General features: G+C 39.7%; 1 protein-coding gene across 3 annotated transcripts; it reads right to left on the bottom strand.

Annotated features, from left to right (window-relative positions):
* Positions 1-11308: 11308 nt before the first annotated feature.
* On the bottom strand, positions 11309-14632 carry LOC122864777 (transmembrane protein 74). 3 transcript variants are annotated; one of them, XM_044172420.1, is made up of 2 exons: positions 14509-14632; positions 11309-14064 (listed from the first exon to the last, which is right to left on the bottom strand). In XM_044172420.1, the coding sequence occupies exon 2, from the start codon at positions 14016-14018 to the stop codon at positions 13206-13208; it is 813 nt and encodes a 270-aa protein (XP_044028355.1). In that variant the 5' UTR covers positions 14019-14064; positions 14509-14632; the 3' UTR covers positions 11309-13205. The 3 variants fall into 3 exon arrangements, with proteins under 3 accessions (XP_044028355.1, XP_044028356.1, XP_044028357.1); XM_044172421.1 differs by having other exon boundaries at positions 14459-14560; XM_044172422.1 differs by lacking the exon at positions 14509-14632 and adding an exon at positions 14223-14449.
* Positions 14633-21624: the final 6992 nt, after the last annotated feature.

Genomic DNA, 21624 nt, shown 5'->3' with positions numbered 1-21624 from the left:
TGAGATAATTCAGTCTGGACAAGCACCAACTGAGCAACAGACTGACAATCCCCAGAGCCATGTAGTGTTGCTAAAAAGACAGAGGAAGGCTTACCCTGCCTCATTCTGTCTTAATGTGTTATGTTAGAGATTTACCGTAAAGCAAGTAAATTCAAATTAATCTCCAAGTTCTTTGTAAACTCAACAGAAATACACAACAATTCAACAAAATACATGTGTGTTCGTGCATTTCCATGTGAGCCTGTATGGATGAGTGTGTGAAAATGAATGTGTGCACACAAAGCTGGAAAAACACAAAGCTGCACGGAACAAAAAGCCCTTGTGTAGAGAAAAAGCAGAAAAGGCAAATGACCGTCAAGACACAGCTGACATGTTTTTATTTGCCCTCGGCCAAGACATTTTGCCCTTACATATTCGAAGCTGAACGAAATGAACGGAGCTCCTTGAGCACACACTCACAGTGTGAAGTGAGACTGGAGTTCAGGCACTTTGTCATCTTCTTAGTAATTTATCTGTAAAGCTGAGTGTTTCTGGAGTAGGAAACCAAATGTTCAGTGCTTTGATCCTAAACACTCCACCTCATGATGACTTTGCCCCACCACCATCACCAAACGCACAAATGCATACAACTCCACACTCAATAAAACGTGTGCTGTTTATTCAAAAAATGTAGAAGGCAGGATTGTGTTTACCTGAAAGGTTGTATATATGTATATTGGCAAAAAAAGGTAATTCAGGGTAAACTGAAGTGGGGGAAAATGCTTACAGCATTAACTTGTAGCCTTGAATGAATCACAGTCACAGAGTGGCAGCTTCACAATATACTGTACTATGAAATGGGTGCACAATCTATAAAAATGATTTGCTTGATAGTAGTTACATGCTTACAAAGGCGTTTGAGAAAAACATTACTCATATTTATTCCTCTCACTATTGTGCTGTCAATCCCACTACAATTTTCTGCGTGAGGTGAACATGGTAGATGTGTGGCGGCAGCCTGAGAGGCAGAGCATTTTGTACTGAACATGAGAATAGAAATTGTTCCTACATTGGGTCTTGAATTGCAAACAGAAAACTCAACTCATGCAGAATAATCAGACTCCTAACTTATTAAAGACCACAGCTACATGCTCAAATTACTATTTGGATTTAATGGCTTTAAAGCAGTATTAATTGACTTTTTAACAACTTGGGGGCTGCAGAACAAGCTGTAAACTCAACATTGTACCTTGTAGAGCTGATATAGCAAATGGTGGTTTACTCATTCAGCAGACATGGAGTAACATTAGCATTAATTTGGAGTTGTGTTTCCTAAAAAAGTATGCGTTCAGTAATTCTCTTTTAGCTCTGTTTTGGTCTCCACCAACTCCTGGAGGAAATATCTGACTTGTTAGCTGCTACATACTCTACTGTTTACCTGCTAGATGCTAACTTTGTCTATCTGCTGTTTGGTGCTAGACAGGTAACATAGAGTGGGTTTATCAGAGCGTTTTCACTCAAAACAGCTGCCTGCTGCAGCTGGAAATGGAAAAAGGAAACCAAAAAAGTAAACTGCGATAGCTATCTGTAGGTTTGTCACTATGAGAAACACCTGTAGCATTATACCTAGTCATTTAACCCATTGTTAATATAAAACATTGATTAGTGCACAGTGTGAGATTTCACATATTTCTGCCCAACACAAATCAGTTTACAAATATCCCCCTCCAAGTCTGCCTTCAGCTTCTTTCTCTGTGTAAAGTTGTTGCAGCAAGGTTGCAATGTGCAGATGTATTTAGATCCTAATGAATGAGCTTAATGAAGGTTTGAATGATGCTATTAGTGGATTTGGGCTTCGGTCTCTTAAAAAGTAATGGCTTACGCATCACATTTTAAGCCCCCATTCTCTCTGTGTGATACAAGCATTTTGCCTAGAGTCTCACAACCCCTCTGAGATCTTTAGTTATCGTCCAACATTTAAAAAAATCAATATCCAGTGAATCCCTTGTGTGTCTTTTTCCGAGTATAGCCTACAATTTTATGGATTTTATGGAATGATGTTTTCTGACTCACATGGCATGTGTCACCATTTACAGGGCAGAGCAACTGTGTCAAAAATCAACGACTAGTACAAATGAACCGAAAATAAATCCTACATTAAGTATAATAATATGTATAATATATGTATAATCATTTTTATTTCTCCGTCAGAATATGTTCTGACTGAGGCTACAAAAATCAAAATACAGCTATTTGACAGCTCTGAAATAAAACAGTGAATAATCAGCTAATACGGTAGCTAATTGTCCTGATAAACGTGATCATGGAGAATACCTAATATATGCAGAGAAGAAATTAATCTTGACTGGGTTGAAATAAATACATTACATACAATTACAATTATGCTGCTGGAGGATGCACATCAGAGTGAAAAGGAACAAGCTGTTGTCATCTGCATTACAAGGGATTTAAAGGCAGGAACCTGGGACTGAATGAGGTCTGAAGTTTCCCGCTCGGTATGCAGGCTCATTATTTTTCTGTGTAAAGGAGGAGAAGTGTAGTGTTTGGAAGCACATGTATTTTGGCATCACTTGCCTTGTGTGTTTGTTCATGATGCAGATGTGAATCACCTCCTTTTGATCTGGTTTGAATGACAGGCAGCATAATGCACCCTGGAGAACAGATGGGGTCGGGTGTACAAGCTAAACAAGAACAAAGAATCGTTGTTTTTTTTGTTTCTGGATTTGCAACCTGAAATGTTTCATCAGGACTTCTACTCTAAAGCGCAAGTCCTCATTAAAGGAGACTGCCATTTCTACCTGGATGAAGCCAGAGTAAAAACAAATATATATTTTCAAAGATGAATAGTGTTTGAATTGATGTAATTTGTACTTGCAATATAGCACTGTAGACATTATCAAAGAGATTTCTATGAAATAAAAATGATCACATATTGTGTGTTTTATTTGGTCTCCAGTACAGTGGTGGATTATGTTGTCACGATGAGGCTCTGACAAGCTCGTGAGTCAAGTTGAGTACTGCTTGTTAAAGATCAGTTCACCTGAATAACAAAACAAACATGTTCTCACTTACCTCTAATGATATCTTGCTATGAAGACAGTCTTGGTTTTATTTGAAATATCTGCCTCCATCCCAATGCACTCGAGGTGAAAGGAATTTCAATGAAAAAACACAAAACACACTGCCAACAGTTTTCACAGGGACTATTTCTTCAGTTGAAAGTGGTTCCAATGGGCTGTGGCTGGGTGGATACTGTCCTTTAGTATGCTTTGGGCTCTGCGCAGACATCTCACCTCTCTTATGTCACTGATGCTCGTAAACCTGGTACCCATGATGTTCTGGGCAGTTTTAATCCCCCGCTGCAGAGCCCTCCTGTCCTGGGCCGCGCACGTCGCATGCCAGTTTGTAATGTTTCCAGTCAGGATGCTTTGCTCTTCTGTAAAAGAACTTGGCATGGGAATTGTGCGTTCTTAAATTTCCTTAAGAAATACAGTCGTTTCTGAGCTTTCTTTACCAGGGTGGAGATGTATGATGTCCATGACAGGTTCTCTGTGTTGCAGATTCCCAGGAACCTAAAACTGTTCACCTGCTCCACCACAGCTCCACCGATGTAAACAGGGGTGTGTGTCTTTGCCTCCTTTTTTTCCCTAAAATCAAAGATCAGCTCCTTGGTTTTGCTGACGTTGAACAGTTGGTTGTTCTCTGTGCACCACTCAAGATGGTTGATTTCCTCCCTATATGAAGTCTCATCGTTGTTTGTAATCCGACCGATGATTCTATTTACTTCCATTGTATTGTGGTGGAGACAGAAACCTCAGAGATGGATATCTCAGTATCTGCAGTGGTGGAGCAAATATTCAGATCATTTACTAAAACAAAAGTACTAATATCACACTGTGAAAATACTCCATTACAAGTAAAAGTCCTGCATTGAAAATGTTACTTAAGTATACATAAGAATTATTACAGAAATATACTTGAGCACTTAATGTAGTAAAATGGCTCCTGTGAGTGCTACAATTTTTATCAATGGATTATGATTACTGATGCATCAATGTACAAGTAGCATTTTGCTCTTGCATTGGTGAAGGTAGAGCTAGTTTTAACTATTTACTATACTTTTGTTTAATCTGTGAAATTAACATGCATCATATTCTTATAAGCTCATCAGAGGGTTTAGCATATAAAATCTTAATTTGTAATGTAACCAGTAACTACAGCTGCCTAATTAATGTAGTGGAGTAAAAAGTACAATATTTCCCTCTGAATTGTAGTAGAATACAAAAATAAAGCAGCAGAAAAAGTACCTCAAAACTAGTACAGTACTTGAGTAAATGTACTTAGTTAAATTCCACCACTACCAACATAGCTCATAATACTAAGGCAAAGTGAGAAACTATGTTTATTTGTAAATTGGTTGAACTGATACTTTAAAAATAAGCAGGCATGATGTTAGAAGATTTCTGTAACAAATTACCTTTTGCAAGTATGGAACTAAAATATGAACAAACTACAAATACCTTTTGGTGTTATAATACACAGAGATACTGGACCCAAAAGCACAACTCAAAAACAGAGATAAAGTGGTTAGTCTTTGGTTTATTTACGAACAAGTTGAAAGAGTATCCAGGCGTGTGGAGGGAAGCTCCGTGAAGCGAGGATGATTCCCAGGCTGAGGTAGACAGCCCGTGAGCACAGGTAGACTGGGCGAGGACAGCAGGCTGGAGTGGTGTCGGTTTGAGGAGTGAACCTGAACACAAGGAGTCAGAGGATTAGGCATGGACTCAAGAAACATGCAGGAAAACTTTCTACAAACCAAGCTAATAGGCCGAGCCACTAGTGTAAACAGACGATCTGGCGAAGACTGGTGAGAAGAGCCAGGTAGATGTATTGCATGGTCTTGATTGGTGGATGGAGAGCAGGTGAGTAGCAGGTGTGTCAGATTCTGAGTGGCGGTTCACCGGAGGCCACGCCCCAGCAGCACACACAACACAGGAGGGGAACCAACAGGGGACAAACAGACAACAGAGACAGTAGGAGTGGTAGAGCTGTACCATGACATATGTGGATTTATTTTATTTTAGTTGGATAGATATGTGGCTTCCGGACAATGCACTTTGAAAAGCAGACATCAGAGGAAAAAGTACACTTTTAAACTTGCAGTTGCATCAGATGACAAGAAAAGCCACAGCCCAGACATTGTTGAGAACCTCAGTCGGAAATTTAAAAATATTGATTCTGATAGAGCAGCACGAAAAGAATAGACACAATCAATGTTACAAAAAAAACTCACTCTTGTAGCGTTTGATACTGAGAGATTGCACTCAATTGATTCACTCCAAATAAAGCCATCCAAGGCTTTTGTCTGTGCTTGTTTCTGAGAAAACTTCCACTGAGTCAGTCAACATGCAGAGTGACGTCAAACCCTGCTGAAGGTTTAGATTCAGTCTTAAAGAACAACCTAAATGGAATTAGTATTCTGTAGAAAACTTCTATGTTCTTGCTCAGGTACTATCTGTGCAGATATGAAAACCTGGCACGCAGGATAAATTGCAGCATAAATCAGAGACAAGGTAAGCAAAACTGTCCTGCTGCGAGATTAATTTACTCTCCTCCCTTCCCTTCAACCCCCGAAGTGCTGAAATATCTATTCAGTGGAAATACAGACAGAGAGGCTACATCATTTTTTTCTCTGAGAGATGCTTGCAAAATGCTCACATGTCTCATTTTGATGCATCTGTTTCTGATGGATCAGTGTTCTTCTGAGGCCAATTGGTCCAGCTTAAACTATGTCTGGAGATTTGAGAAATTTGTGAATACCACTGGCCCTGCTTTGAACATTAACATCCCACTTAGTCTATCATTTTGATTCATAGTTTAATCAGTTATTTTCAACAGTATTTTTTTTAACATTTAATACTTTTTATTGCACATTCTTCCACATTCATGAATAGTCCATCTATGACAGCAACGTCCCTGAGGGTCTATAGACATTTTATGCTTCTGAGCGTTTTTATGATTCTCCACTCAAAAACCAAACCATCATCTTGCAAATTACAAGGTACAAGACTAGCTGTGTGCTCTAGCTGTGTTGTATGCTTCTTTGTCACCTGACTGAAACAGTTAGTCACAGTTTGCATTTTTGCAAACAAAATCATTCCTGGACTATATATATATATATATAGTGCAGGAATGATTTTGTTGTTACTTAAACCTCTACAATGGACGGACTTTCTAAAAGCACTCTCTTTTTCTTTTATTGCGAAAGTTCATTCTTGACCTTAGAAACAGCAGTTCTTCCTCAGCAGATGGAATTTGGTCAGTTGTCATGGAAATAAATCAGTTGTCATCAAGTTGTCACCATGTTCTATACTTAAGTCACATTATAACCACTGAGCTGTCACCATGACAACTGAGAAAACTCTGTCCGCCAAGGAAAACCCTGACACTAACCCTGAGATGTGGTTGAAAGCTGCAAAAAAAGCTAGTAAGTGGACCTTGAGATAATATTATTTTGAATCCTGTTTTTCTAAATCACTGTGACATAAGTGGAAGTGTGAAATCCAATTGACTCTAATAGGATTCCAACTGTATTTCCAGAACAAAAAACCAATTACATTTCATACTATGTCTTTTTAATCAGAATCTGAATCAGAAATAGGTTTATTACGGTCACAACAAACATAGTGAGAGAAAACAAAGGAAACAAGTACTGCAAAAGTCAAGAATCATAATTATAAAATAGAAATTTACAATTAAAAATGTGTAAAATATATGTTTTAAAATGAAAAAAGAGAAAGAAAATAGGTTTCATATTATCTGAAAGCTAAATTACTGTACAGTTTTTTAGGGAATTTTCGATGGATATTGGAAATTAAAATACTAACACCTAATTACTCATTTTGGCAAGCCAGGAACTTTAATTATGTATGTTATGGGAATGTCCGAAGGTGATGGATTTCTGGAAAATGATTTATCAGCCTGTTTCTACCACCATTAGTAAATTAAAGCCCTTGCTGCCACAAGTGCTGTTACTAAAAGATATGACTATGACTGTCACAAAAGCAATTGTGGTCAGCCAGTTGTAGGGCTACTACATAGCATGCAGATGGATCGCACACATTATCTTATGGGAATGACTGCTTTCAGCTTAGAAGGCTCTGCAGCAGAAAGACATGGTGCTAAAATCTTCAACAAAGAATTCTGGGAGGCTGTGTTGATGAAGATCCGATCGCATGTATCTATATGGGATCCTACTGAGTGTGGGTTGGGGGGGCATGGTTGGTGGAGAGGTTGACAAGGGGGACAAGGTCAACTAGAAGAATTAGTTTTGTTTAATAACTGTTTTCTTGCACATTTAAATGAATTCTGCTTTGTGTTTTTATTGTTGTCTATTTGTGTTTCTTTCGCTTGCAGTTGGCATGTACTGTGATTATGACATGTGTCTGCATCACTGGTGTGACTATGTACTGTAGCGGACCCAAAGGAGACGTGCTGCTTTGTTTTAAGATACAAAAAAAAAGGTTTTTGGTGGTTTTGCTTTATTTCATTAAATAAAGAAAATCCTGAGTGACTGATTGACTCCACCACTTTTTTGACAAACATTTCTGTGAAATCAAGCTCAATACAAACACCCAGGGCTACAAATGAGTCAGACATGATTCTGAGGGCTGTTGGAAGATTCATGTCTTTAGGACAGTTAATGATGGTGAGAGACCATTTTTAATGGGTTTTTTTATTGTCCATTGCTTTGTTTTCAATGCAAACAACAACAAAAATGTTAACACAAGATCAGGCGAAGAAGGTGAGTGACAGTTTTGTTCTCTCAAGAGTCCTGACCAAGGTCTAGTATGTCAGTATGCATAAAAAAAATCTATGGATGAAAATGCTGTGCTACAGTGAAACGCCACTGTAAGTAGTCTATTCAGCATCCAGACTCCAGCTTAATGTTTGATCGTAACAGAGTGCAGGATTGCAGAGGAAGTATTTTTCTTTTCTTACATTTCTGAAGAGGAGGATGTTTGACAGGCGACATACGGTGACAGCACTTGGCACGTCTACACAAATGAGGTGTGTAGTTCAAAAAGCCTCTTTATAATAGAGGGAATGTGTCAGTTTCCACACATGCCATGGCTGCCATTAGAGTGGCAAATCAAAAGAAGCGCATCTTTAACTCCCTTATACTGAGCCACCGTGGCACACAGGCATTTCTCCGTAGCAACAGGCTGACCCCGTTTCTATGGTTATGGTGTCCCTTATGCATTTCTTCCAGGACAACGATGGCAAAAGGAAAAAAAAAAGAAAGAAAGGGACATGAGTATGTGGGCGCTGCTCAACCTACAGCAGGTGGTTCACTTAACCACCACAAACAAAGGAAGACACTAGCAGCTAATAAATGTGAGTTTGGCGTGGGATTAGGGAATTCCTGCACCAACAGTACAGTTCACATCTCACATCAAGAGGTTGTAGCAAGTTCAACAAAGATGATTCAGCTTGAAACTGATTCAATTCAATTTTATTTATATAGCACCATAGCACCAAACAGAAGTTATCTCATTGTCTAGGCCGTACTCTTTATGATATCAGCGAATACCTACAGATAGTTGACTTTTCTCTCCCCCCAGAGTGCCAAGTTAGGATGCAGCCTACAGGTATATCCGCCTCAACGGCTTTCAGCTCTGAAAACCTCCTGAAAGACAGCTTGAAAGGGAGGATGTCAGTTTGTGCAGGATTTGGGTTTTAAAACCTCTGAGCTGAATGAATAAAGCTGATAAATGATGTGGATGGTGATTTTATTTCCAACTTGTTACTCGACTCTCCTCCCTTTTTTTCTTCTTAGCCGAAGCTCTGCTCAGTCCCTTCTTTCCTCGGAGCTGAGACTGAGTCTGCCTGCCGTTGCTATGCAACAATCAGAGTAACGAGAATCATTATTGAATAAGTCATTAACTTAAGGAAATAGTTCAAGAGAGGCATTTCAGACCTGGAGACATGATCTTACTCCAAATTTATCAAGCCGACAGAACAAAGTATGTAAGATTGTGTGATACCCAGAGAGGTTTTCTGTGCAGTGCAGTTGGTGCTCTGCCACTCAGTGTGATGAGTGGTTATGACAGCAGATGATAAGTGGCTGCCAGACGCTGATGTAAAGCACCACCGCAAAGGCTTTTCTTCTTCCTGGTCCCCAGTGTCCAGAACCACACCCCAGCTCTTGACCCCAAGTGACCCCTTCAGCAATCCAATTCCATTTCCTGCTGCCAGCTGCCCTGAATGATTACTCTGACTAACTCCATTCATGGAAGAGGGGGGGAAAGGTGGGGGCAGAGGGCTTTGAGTGTATATATGTATGTGTGTGTGTGTATGTGTGTGTGTGCCAGCTGAGAGAGTGTCTGAGTGTGTGTCCGTCTGTCTGTCAGGGTGTGTTTTTGCAAGAGACGCACATTTTGTGCACAAGCCCGGGCGATTCACGGTGTGTTTGTGAGCGTGGGATTCTGTTCAGTGCTTTGGCAGTTTGTGTGGGAGTGTGTGTGTGTGTGTGTGTCGTTTTTTATTAAAGGTTTGATTTTGTGTCTGGGAGGGTCCCCTGGCAAAACAAACACAGACACTAATTAAAGCTGCTGCAGTGTCCCAGCCCCTTTACGTCACTAATAATGTGCCTGTAGAAGAAACAACCCATAACCATACTATTAGTTATTTCACATGAGAGAGGTCTGTATTTGTGTTTTGTCTAAGCTTTTCTTACTGGTTTAAAGTGGGCGGGCCAGAGTTGGGAAAAGGTGATGTCAGCTTTTTTATCAGAATTTAACATTTATAAGAAAGAATCAGAATCTTATAACAGTTGTTGGATTATTTGCTTTGGTTACCAGGGAAACACAACTGTTGATCAAAACCTGATCAAACCACACCAACACAGTCCTACCGGTTGCACCAGCTCAGTCCAAACTTAGCATAGTGTATTTACTAATGGGGGATTTACACATCATTAAATTGAAACAAGTTGCACCACACAAAAAATTTCTTATGAAGAGATTAGCTTAATTGTTATTATTTATTTACACCTACTAACTGCCAGGTGTAACTACCTAAAATGAACCAATTGACAAAGCTAACGGAGAAAAGGAAGTAACATGTTTGACCGCACACTTGAATAAAAATGCTGTTTTTAATTATATTACATTTCCCCCCCAAATAAATCCACAATAGACCTCAAATTACAAAACATTATGGTAATGACATTAACCTAAATGACCAAATAACAGTTAGGTTAGCATACTTGGATATTTCCCACTCATTCTAAACTGAATAAATATTACTAACTCAGAAACTCATATTTCTTCGTGTATGCGTATAAATAAAACAAAGTCATGCCTACTTTTACAACAGATTTGCCGTTAAGTTTAATATATCTTTTGGACTCCTAAAACGTTATGTTAGCCACAGTTTGTGATGCTATAGTGACTTCCTGTTTACACTGTTAATTGCTTTAGATGTTTCCTGGCAACAGAATACACTTTACCAAAGTCTTTACTAGCTGAGACATTTTTATGGTACAACACGATTTGGTAAATCCCTAGTTTGAAACTAACTAGTAGTTACTGAGAACTTAGAAGGGACTTTACACATATTGTTATATCAAGGTTTCAGTTGCTTTAATGGAGAAAATAGACCTTAAAGCTACTTTATGTTGTCAAAACGTCATTATTTTACTTCCAGGGCCATTTTGTTGGCTCTATTTCCCACAAACAAGGTGATGTCAAAATTAAACATTTTCCAGCAGGGTTACAGGCAAATCTCCAAGTATCGAACACCTCAGCAGTAAATGTCAAGTGTTGGTGTTAATCCCTTAGAATTGAAGAGTAACATTTTCTCTCTAGACTGAATCATTTTTAATTAACGTCAGCTGGAGAGAAATCTATTGTACTGAACAAGAGCTGGAAAGACTGGTATCCCCACAGACAGTAGTCTCGGTAGGCCAGAGTGCATTGCAGGTGGTGTTTTGATTAAGAAGGCTGACTTTAATGTTTTCACAATTGTGAAAACTCACTCTCTTGCTTTATGCTATACCGCTCTCTCCAATCTCACATACTTAATGCAACAAGCTCCCAGCTGTTCTCTGATGGCTGTCGAAAAAAAAACAAATCTGGGAAATGTAAGAAATCAGCAACTGAAGATTCAGGTTGAAAAGAAGTAGGGAACTCTCAACACTTCATCACAAAATAACTTTTCCTTTCATGCAAGCAAACACCAGACACCTGTGAAAACCCCCCTTCGAGATGTAAACTCGTATTCCATTACATTAAATGTGGACAGATTAGCATTAGAAATCAATTTAATATTTCATTAAGAGGTCAGCTGTTTCCACCTATTTAATTACATTAACGAGGTAAGAGTGAGTGAAGGTCATGTGGATGATAATATGATCCTGCTGGCCTTAAGCACTTCCAATTACAGAGGCTGCACAGCACAGCTTTCTGCACACCGTAAGCAGGGGATACAACTGTTCATTCACAGCATCTTCTACTGTCAGAGCAGGCTATCCATTACTTCCTTCCCCTTGAATGCAACGTAACATTTCACTCCGATATTGCAGCCGGAGTGGTTTGGGTTTTGATAAGCGGGTGAAGCGGGCTTGATTGAGGCAGTTGATAAAAGGCTCTTTTTTTTTCACTGATTCACAGGCCTCCCACGAGCAATTAAGTAACACCAATTACCAGGAGAGCTTTCCCTCAGGGGTTTGTTAATTCTCTCTCTGTATGCTTTTGAACATCTGCAGTCATAACCCCCAAGTGTATCTGGGGTAAACTGAACTTCCCCCGTCGTCTGTGCTCAACCACAAAATCTAATTACACCTCCTGTGGTATTACTATTTGCGTTTCAACAAATCCGAGCAAATACAAGCATCACTTCAGCATGTCACAATTATATTAAACAGAATTTCTTTGGAGTTCAACACAGATTCATGCAATTGTTGTTTTTGTAAACCAGATCTGCACTGCTTCGTTAGTTGCGAGTCAGTTCTGACAAGGTGGAAAAATGGAGGCAATAACAATGACACCGCTCCTGGCAGCTACAGTATACACACAGACCTTCAACATACAAGTCTGCACTGGCATGTAGACATGAATTCACTGAAATAGCAGCATCATTAGGAGCAGTGATGCAGTGGTAAACAAAAAGGTGTGTCAGAGATCATCATAAGGCAAACCACCATCCACTAATGTAAACAAAAAATACATTTCAGGAAGACACATTTCATGTTTTACCTTTAAAACTAATTTTTCTAATGATTTTGTGCAGCTCATCATGATGTATGGACTACTCTGAACTTAATTTATAGGTAATTGTACAGGTTTTTGTATATGTACAAAAAAGAGTTATTGGTTGCTGGAATTGTTCCTCTTGTCCATACTGGCAGATCCATTCCAATGTAAGTGATAATATCCACAGTCCTCTTTCTGTGTAAATAATGCATTTCAAAGTTTAGTTAATATGAGGCTTTTGTACTCTGAGTTAGTCAAATCAAGTTGGAAAACTTCCAAAATTACAGTCTTTATAGAACAAAATTCCCTTCTTGTGGTTTCCCAGGCATGATTTCCTTGTGAGCTATAGTGAAGGGATAATAACACAAAGAGGGAAGTTTGTACTAAAAAGACAACAACTTTAAAGATACCCACTTGACATGACTAAGCCTGCATTAAGACAGACTTTAGCTCTGCATCTGTTGCTCAGTCTGGACTTCCTGTATTTCACTGTCTCACCTGTACCTGAAGCAACACACCCCCACCGACACAGCCATAGGTCTGTTTTTGTTCTAAACTCTTGCAAATGCGTTTGCTAAACCATCATATTAGCTTCAGCTGAACTTTAAACTGCATTTTTACTCAAAAAGAGGACTGTGGATTTAGTCCTCATCCACTTTCAATGGAATTGGATTAGGAATTGATCTCTTTAGGGCCAGTATGGACAGAAGGAACAGTTACAGCAAACAAAACCTCTTTCAGTGTAAATAAGGGCATGTGAGTATTGTATTAAGACAGACTTGAAAAAAATATGAACCTCTCCTTTAAAAAAGGTAAATATCAACCAAAAACGTAGCCTTAGCTGTTAGAATGTAAAAAAGGCATTAAACCCCACTACATCCCCGATTATAGGACAGCACTGGTAGGATTTCCGAAGCATAGTCTTTTCCGCTTGTCCTGTCCATAAATTCAGCTGAGCACTTCTAAATCCTCATCAGCCACTGACAAATGTGAGCAGGATTCTCGGGTCGGGCTGGAGCCTGCTCTCAAATTGATCGAGCCGTACAACTTTGCTGCGTGTTTGGAATAGGCAAAGGCTTTCCTCCTCATCATCTCCCCTTTCCACATGGAGATCATGAGCAGGGTGGAGAGCAGCACGCCCCCGAGGGTGAGCAGGCACAGTCCCGCTATGACACACCGGTCCAGATGGGCCCCCACCCTGGCTTTCTCCCTCTCCAGCCGCTCCATCTCCCGGGCGGACACGCTGTCCGGGTTCACACGGACGTCCCTGGGGACCGTGTAGGATATGGCGACCAAAGAGATGCCAGTCACCAGGCATGTCACGGCGATGATGAAGCCGTAATCCACAGACTTCCCCGAGCCTTCAGAGGAGAGGTCGTCGTCGGACAGCAAGTAAAGTTCCGGGATGTCCTCCTCCTCCTCCTCCTCCTCCTCCTCCTCCACCACCTCCTCCTCCTCATACAGTTCACTTGAGGAGCTCTGGCTCAGTCTGCAGGTTTGTGGACTTGTCCCTATCAGCTGGACATCATCATCATCATCATCATCATCATCTTTGTGCTTGCAAGTGAAAGATGTTTCTGTTTCCTCCTCCGGCCACGCAGCTCCCCGGGTCTCTGTCCATGTTACTGAACCCTCTCCTCCGCCGGGATGAAGTGACTTTCCGCCGCTGCAGATGATCTCGTTGATACTTTGCTTATTTAAAACCAGGGAGGTGTCTCTCGGATCGGGTTGATCAAAGTAAAACAGTTCGAGATCAGCCATTTGAACACGGGCTAGGTCTCCTGATCTGTCAATCCCATGCGTCCTTCTTTGTCAGTAAAACATGCAAAGAGAGACAGAGAGAGAGAGAGAGAGAGAGAGAGAGAGAGAGAGAGAGAGAGAGAAAACCATAAGATGTTTAAACTACCTGAAATTTCTTTAATGTTTTTGCATGCTTTGTCGCTGCAAGCCACTTTATATCTGTACCTGAAGTATTTGCACAAGCAAAATCTACACGCATCTGTCTCTTGGGTGCACCGCAAGCATTTTAAAGTACAGCTAAGCAAGTCTTAAATGAATTCCCATTATAATATACAATGCCATAGTCCCATTTATACTGCTCAGTAACACTTTTGTCTTGTCTGGTTTCTGCAAGCTCTCAAATCGCTGTTCCACATCACTTAGTAACCATGCGACACGCTAATAAATCTAATTCCACCTACTGTGTCTCAATAATCGGTTATTAAGCAACAAAATGCGGTTTGCTGAGTACCTCTCTCCCCGTCTGTGGCTGCTCGCATCCCCGGCTGCTTCTGCTCCCTGGTCAATTAGAGGGAAAGGTTTGGCAGACCCCTCCCACGGACTGAGCTCCGGCAGACCGCCTTATAATGCTTATTACCGAGCCAACTTCAGTGTTCCCCGGCACACTAATCAGATGAGAGGCGGCAGACTGCACTGTGGGCAAGTGAGCAGAGATATTTCGGTTCCAACTTCTCATAAGACACTCAAAATAAAGGGGTTATGAGCAGTAACTAATGGATTAATTAATAGTTAATGCATGCTTTATAGATCAGCTATAAGTCATCAATAAGAGAAACGTATGGGTTGCCAGGTTGTGAGAAATCTATTTTGCTGGTGAGTCATTTAATAGTGCAGTCACGATTTTCTCACTTTCAATTAAACCACCAAGACTGCAGTTACATGCATATAAGTTATTAGGGTAATGAACCACACATGTCAACAGCATCATTAATGAAGGGTTACTTTCTAATAACTTTCTAATAAGACACCAGCAAAAGTTAATTTAAGTCATCTGCAATTAGCCATGCTATCAGCTCTGTGAGGCTGTTCTTAGCTATGTGCTAAAGTCAGCATGCTAACATGATCACAATGACAATGCCAACATGCTGATGTTTAGAGGTAAAATGTTTACCATATTCACCATCTTAGTTTAGTGTGTTAGCATGCTAACATTTGCTAATTAGCACTAAATGCAAAGTACAGCTGAGGCTGATGGGAATTCTGTCATCATAAACTAAAGTACTGGACAAATTAAAATGTTGATCTGATGATGGAGCTAGATGAAAAGTCAGAGGATCCTCAAAGTTATTACATTTCATCCCGAGGGGAACATGAATGTCTGGACCAAATTCCAAGACAGTCCATCCAATAGTTGTCTTGGAATAATACATGTCAACATGCTGGTGGCACTAGAGAAAAAAGTCTGAGGATCACCGAATTTATTAGGATTCATCCTCTGGGTACCATGAATTTCTGCACAAAATTAAGTGCCAATCCATCTAGTGGATTTCTCAGGGTAAGTTAAAACTGTGACCTGCTGGTGGCATTAGATGAAAAGTCAGGGGAACACCAAAGTCAGTGTGATTTATCCTCTGGGTACCATGAATGTATGTACTAAATATCATGGCAATCCATCCAATAGTTGTTGAGGTTTTTCAGACAGGACCAAAGTGGTGGACTGACAGCCGGCATTGCCATACATATAGCCACGCTGCTAATGTGGCTAATAAGTCTAACAATGGCTTTAACAATAAATCATCAAGTGTGCAGTTGGAAATGTCAATTAATGGATTTTGGTCCAGATGCCCTGCAGCCCTTCTCCAGAAGGTCAGAGATCAATAGTCCATTGGAAAGGTCTACCTGATAAATCAAGAACTTAAGTGCTAAAAAGGACAAAGCGAGTGTTCTGCTTGAGGAGGAAAAACACCAGTCAGAGAGATTTTTCACAACCTGGCGACCACAAGTTGTTCTTAATAAAGGCGTTTATCTGATCTATGAAGTACCAGTAAGTAATTTATTAACCACTAATTTATTAACCAATCATTAGTTACTAACCCTTTAGTGGTTCAGAGGAAGAAAAGGTGACGTTTTAAAAAGTGCTACCAAATTTACTGTATGTGTAGCTATTGTTGATAAAGAATGACAAAGCAGGAATTAGCTTATTTTGGCGAGACAGCAGTAATATAATTTATGCATTATTGATTCCTGAGAGAAAGTGTTTTTTCAGGCATGCCCCCTTTTTAAGGGGGTCAGCTTAGCTTAGCACAAACTTTGAAAACAGGGGGACACAGCTAGCCGGGCTCTGTCTAAAGCTCTTTAATTAACATTTTATATCTCATTTGTTTAATCTGTGCAAAAGCTGGTGTTAGGTGGATTGGTAGATGGATTTAGTTGGCTTTGGACAGAGCCAGGCTAGCTGGTTTGCAGTCTTTATGCTAAGCTAAGCTAACTGACTGCTGGCTCCAGCTGCTAATAAACAAACAGACACAAGAGTGTTATTAATCCTCTAATCTAACTTTCAGTGTATTTCCCAAAATCTTGAACTACTCTAAATATAGTGGGTCTAAAAATACATCCTCTAGTCGAAGAACAGTCTCATTAATCACTGGAGCATCCCTCCTTCTGGGAACACATTTAACATCGTTTACATCATTATCGGTATAATATGCATTTAAACAATATTATTGCAAAAAAGAAACTTATTTAAGTCCAGAAAAATTAATTCTCCTCCTGTGAAATGAGCGTTTGCAAATCATTTTCCTGACTGGCCCATTTTCAAAGGAGCGCCATGCAGCCAGAAGAAAACTCTACTTTGATATTCAATCAAAACCATGTCAAATCCTATGCAGCCAATGCTGGGTGAAAAGCTCATATCTCCAAACTGGAAGCTTTTCAGGAACTAACACAAACATCCACTTCATCATCACATCATGTATTTAAAACTTTAACAGAGGGGTAACATATACATCAACAACTATAATTTTCTGACATGAAAGCTACAATATGCAGGAATAGCAATAGGAATGAGCCCCTTGTATAAATCCTCCTGCTTGCACTGAATGGTCTTCTCTGTCTTTGCAGATCATTGAAGCATATGTCGGCTATAGGTAGCTAAAGGTCATGATTATAAAGCGCTTCAGTGCTGCACCATTCAAGGTCATGCCTTCTGTTTACTAAGATCAACCATCCTGATGCTTGTGGGTATTCAGTACGTACTGTACGCTCTGCTCGCTGTACATTTAGCGGTCAGGACATTTTCAGAGGGAGAAGGGAGCGAAGGAGATGCGCTTCAGGGTGGCTTTAACATTTCTGACAGAATAAGAGGAAGGGAGAAATGTTTAGAGCAACAAATTTCACAGCTGTACAACACAGCATATAGACGTATAGTCTGCAGAGGTTTCAAGCAGAAACGGGCAAGATGGGAATAATCATAAACCTCTGCAGAAGACTGTATGTGTGACACTTTAAAACTTATGCAGAATTTGGCATCCTTCCATTGGTTGGAAGTTCAATTGCTTGATTAACATTATTAAAAATAAATAAATAACTGAAATATTCATGTATCAAATTTCAAAACTACAAGAATTTTTTATTTTGCTTTAAAGTCAGTTTGATATTCCAAATCACAGTTTTTGCTGGCAAGGTGACCACACAGTTATCTAGATTAGACAAACATTAAAAAATGAAATCTCATTTCAGTCATTGTGAAGGCACATGAATCAAAATGCCACATCAACAGTGGGCCTCATCCACCCCTCACAAGCTTCATAGCTTTTCATATTTTCAAATCAAAGCTCGAGCACCAGAAATACACTCTGAGTAGGCAAACCAAAAAAATGTCAATGTCACTACAGTGCAGGGAAAATACACTGTGAGTATGTGCACACTCTTGTCCATATACTTTTGGTCGTGGGCTGTTTTTATGATTTGGTCTAGGCCTCTTTGTTCTAAAGGGAAATCTTAATGCTACAGCATATAATAACATTTTAAACAATAGTATTCAAAGACAAAGCTGAGGCTGTTATAGCAACATTTTAATGCCCATGGTTTGGCATGAGATGTTCAACAATCACACAGGTGTAATCTTCAGGTGTCCACACACCAGTAGTAGTGCCAGTGGTGCATACATCATCATGGCATCATGGCTCCCCACAGTACTGCCTATATTGTCATATTTGGACACACTGCACAACACTGTTGTAAGAAATTGCATAGAGCAGTTGGCCTATCATCATCTGTAAGTTTTCTACAGCTGGTTCATAGAGCATCCAGAATTTACAGTATCTCCTGCCATATTTTCCATACACTTTCCCATACAAAAGTATGTTTACGAAAACAGCTGCATGTGCTGCAACTGATGTGGGCGATAACCAAGGTTTGATACGCTACTCCGGGCAATATTTAACTGTCAAAGTTTCTCTCTTTCTTTGCTGTACTGTACACGCAGCCCACAGTCTATTCATTGTTTAGGGAAAATTTGTCCTACAGCGTTGTGTTTTGTACAGTATGTGCAGCACTTTACAATACAGTGTTTCGGAAAAATAAACAGTTTTCTAGTTGTGTGTTTAAGGCAGCCTGTGTCAGTACAGAACAGTGTGTGTGATGCAACACTGAAGGTGAACCTACTGAAGACAGATGTAGACAGTTGGTAAGCATATAATATAATCATGTGGCTTTTGTTGCAAAAATTCAATGTTGAGATGTCATAATATAGTTTTTAATGTAACGTTTACATTTTGCAAGAAATTATGTTGCATTTTGTGTTTAGCGTTTTAAGAAAACTAGCCAGGCTTTCAAACAACATGAATAAACATTTGTAAAACTACAGACTGAATAAAAATCAGGGTGTGCATGTCAGAAGATATTGGTGAGCTCAAATCTAATATTTGTAAAGTGTAACAGTGCAACACAGACAAGATAAAAGCCTCCATGTAACATCATCCTAAGAGATAGTGTAAATATTAGTACCTACCAATCGTAATCTATTATAATATTTTACTTTTAGTCCCCCTATTTAGCATTTATAATGAGTATATAAACATTTAATAAATGGTTTATAACACATTATAATACATTTGTAAGCAGATATAAATGTTTATTAATGTATTTGTCAACAACTAAACTTCTCCTGTGAGCATAAGTGGAGGCTGGTGTATAAACAGATAATGAATGACAGTATAGTAAAACACAGTTGTAACATTATAAAATATGTGAAGATCAAAATTAACCACCGCAGACAGAAACTGCTTTACTGTGACTTTATTAGGAGCAAAATTATAAAATATGTCTACATAGGAGAAGTTATCATTGTTGACAAATACTGTAACACTTACAAATGTCCTTATAGTTGTGTACAACTACATTAGAGTGTTATAAACCATTTATTAAATGTTTGTATACTGCTTATAAATGGTAAATAGGGTGGAAATTGTTTCCTAATATTATTTGTTATTCTTGAAATACTGACCCATAATATGAAAACGATGCTGCAACATTAATGCCACTACAGTTCTTGCCGGCCTGTCTAAAGCAGCCTGTAATACATAACCATGACCGTGGCATGTCAGAAAGAGTCACGCATACTTTCATAACCTAAACACACACACACACACACACACACACAAACACACAGCCTGAAGGGGCCGCCGTCATCAGTCCAAAACACAGCACGTAACACGGCCCACATGCCAAACTGCAGCTGGAGGTCAAGGACCAAACGTTGGTTCATTGGTCCAATGTGTAACCAAAATTTAAAATAGGTATATGTATGTAAGGTGTAAGTATACATTTCATCGTACTAAGTCAACATGAACAAATCAATTCTGAACACATAAATATTTATATACTGTAGTTATCTGATTTAAAAGAAAACAAACTGAGAGGGGGAATAAAGATGCAGAAACTGCCATCAGTGCCCTTGAGCAAAGCAGCACACAGTTATTCAGCTGGAGCCTCTCTGCGGCTGACAGCACAGTGTTTTGGTAGTGATGTGTTCTCCTGGGACGTGAGTGTGTGTAACCTAATCTCCCCTTGCAACCACATCCCCCAGGCAGTAAACAGAGAAAGGGTAAATTCATCTGTCTGAGTATGACTTTAAGTGCAACGCTGCAGTGAAATTAAAACTAACCACTGAGAGACGTATTGAGATGAGGGCCTGCAAATATCCTGCTCCATCTCAGTCCATGAAAACCACCAGACTGTTCCCATGAGATATTTTTCTAGTAACACCGCTGCTCTGTTGTTTACGATCTAAAGTGATTTGTTATTTCCTCCAGAGATGCTCCCAACCAGCAGGCCCGTTTTATTTGCACCATCCGGCCAAGTGTGGCATTTTACACTGACGGATCTGCTGTGAAGCCAGAGCACAAGTAAAGCTAAGAATAGCTGATGGGAAGCCAGCAGCAGCAGAGGCAAAGACGCTGGTTCAAGGTTAGACTAGGACACAGCAAAACAGGCATACGGGAAGACACAACTGAGTCAGACGGCCTTTCATCAGGGCAGGGAGGATGTCTTTGACTGGATAAACACACATACACGCATAAACACACATATGTCTGCTGGATTGTTTGTGTCCCGTGGTCACTAACCAGAGGCAGGGTGCATAAGAGCTGAGTCAAGCTGCAATGCTAAGCTGAGCTGAGCAGTCTGATTTCTCTCTCAGCACAACTTAAAGGATATTTTGGATGAACAGGAAAATCATAAAACAACCACAGATATCAGACAAACATTTGCCCTGACAGCAGGAGTGCTGCTAAACTACAGGCGACAGTGCACTAGAGGAGACTGAAGGCACACTGATTATCATATCTGAATGATTAATAGCCCTTTGTACAATAAACAATAACTCATTCTAAAAAGACCCTTAATGTTTGATCATTTAACCACACAATTCACAAACCATGTCAAACCACTTCGTTCTGTATGCTTATCCTCAGGTTTGTGCTTATCCTCTGGTATAGTTTATGATACAAAAATGCTAGGTGTCACCTAGCCAGAGCCCAGACTTTTGACAAAGATTGATATATGTTTGCAAATTCAGCTCTGAATGCATCACAGTCTGGATTTGAATGTACAATAGTTTACACTGCAATGTGATAATTCTGTAGTATATGTATTTTTGCACGTGGTAATGATTTTTAATTTAGCAGAAAAAAACAGAAACCTGGAAACTTTGCATAAAAATGATCCTGACAATTTGTTTGAATTACAAAAAAAACAAACCTTTAGGAATATAAAACGTCCCTCAGTAATATGTTTCAGTAGTAATGGAGTCCTTTAGGAATTATGTAGGTATTATGCAGGACAATGAATTTTCCTGCAGGACATTTATGGACAATTTAGTAGCGCGCGGCAGCGTACTCCCACTTCCTCTCATCCCCACTTTACTTATAATCCATCTAGGACAAAACATCTCCATCTCAGTCCACAAACAAACACGCATGAGTTTACCCATCAATTATTGGATGCCTTCCTGATTAAATGTCTGCGTTTTGAGAGCAGCATAAGTGAACTTTCAACTGCAGTTGCTGGTTGAAAATCTGTCCGAGGAGGGCAGTTTTGTTTCAGCTTGCACAGGAGAAACCGGGCC

Source organism: Siniperca chuatsi, linkage group LG17 (assembly GCF_020085105.1).
Source record: "Siniperca chuatsi isolate FFG_IHB_CAS linkage group LG17, ASM2008510v1, whole genome shotgun sequence".
Lineage (NCBI taxonomy): Eukaryota > Metazoa > Chordata > Actinopteri > Centrarchiformes > Sinipercidae > Siniperca > Siniperca chuatsi.
This window is presented reverse-complemented; position numbering and strand designations above follow the sequence as displayed.

Bases quoted from the DNA above. Each gene is read 5' to 3' on its own strand.
- LOC122864777 (XM_044172420.1), bottom strand. From the start codon at position 14,018: ATGGCTGATCTCGAACTGTTTTACTTTGATCAACCCGATCCGAGAGAC.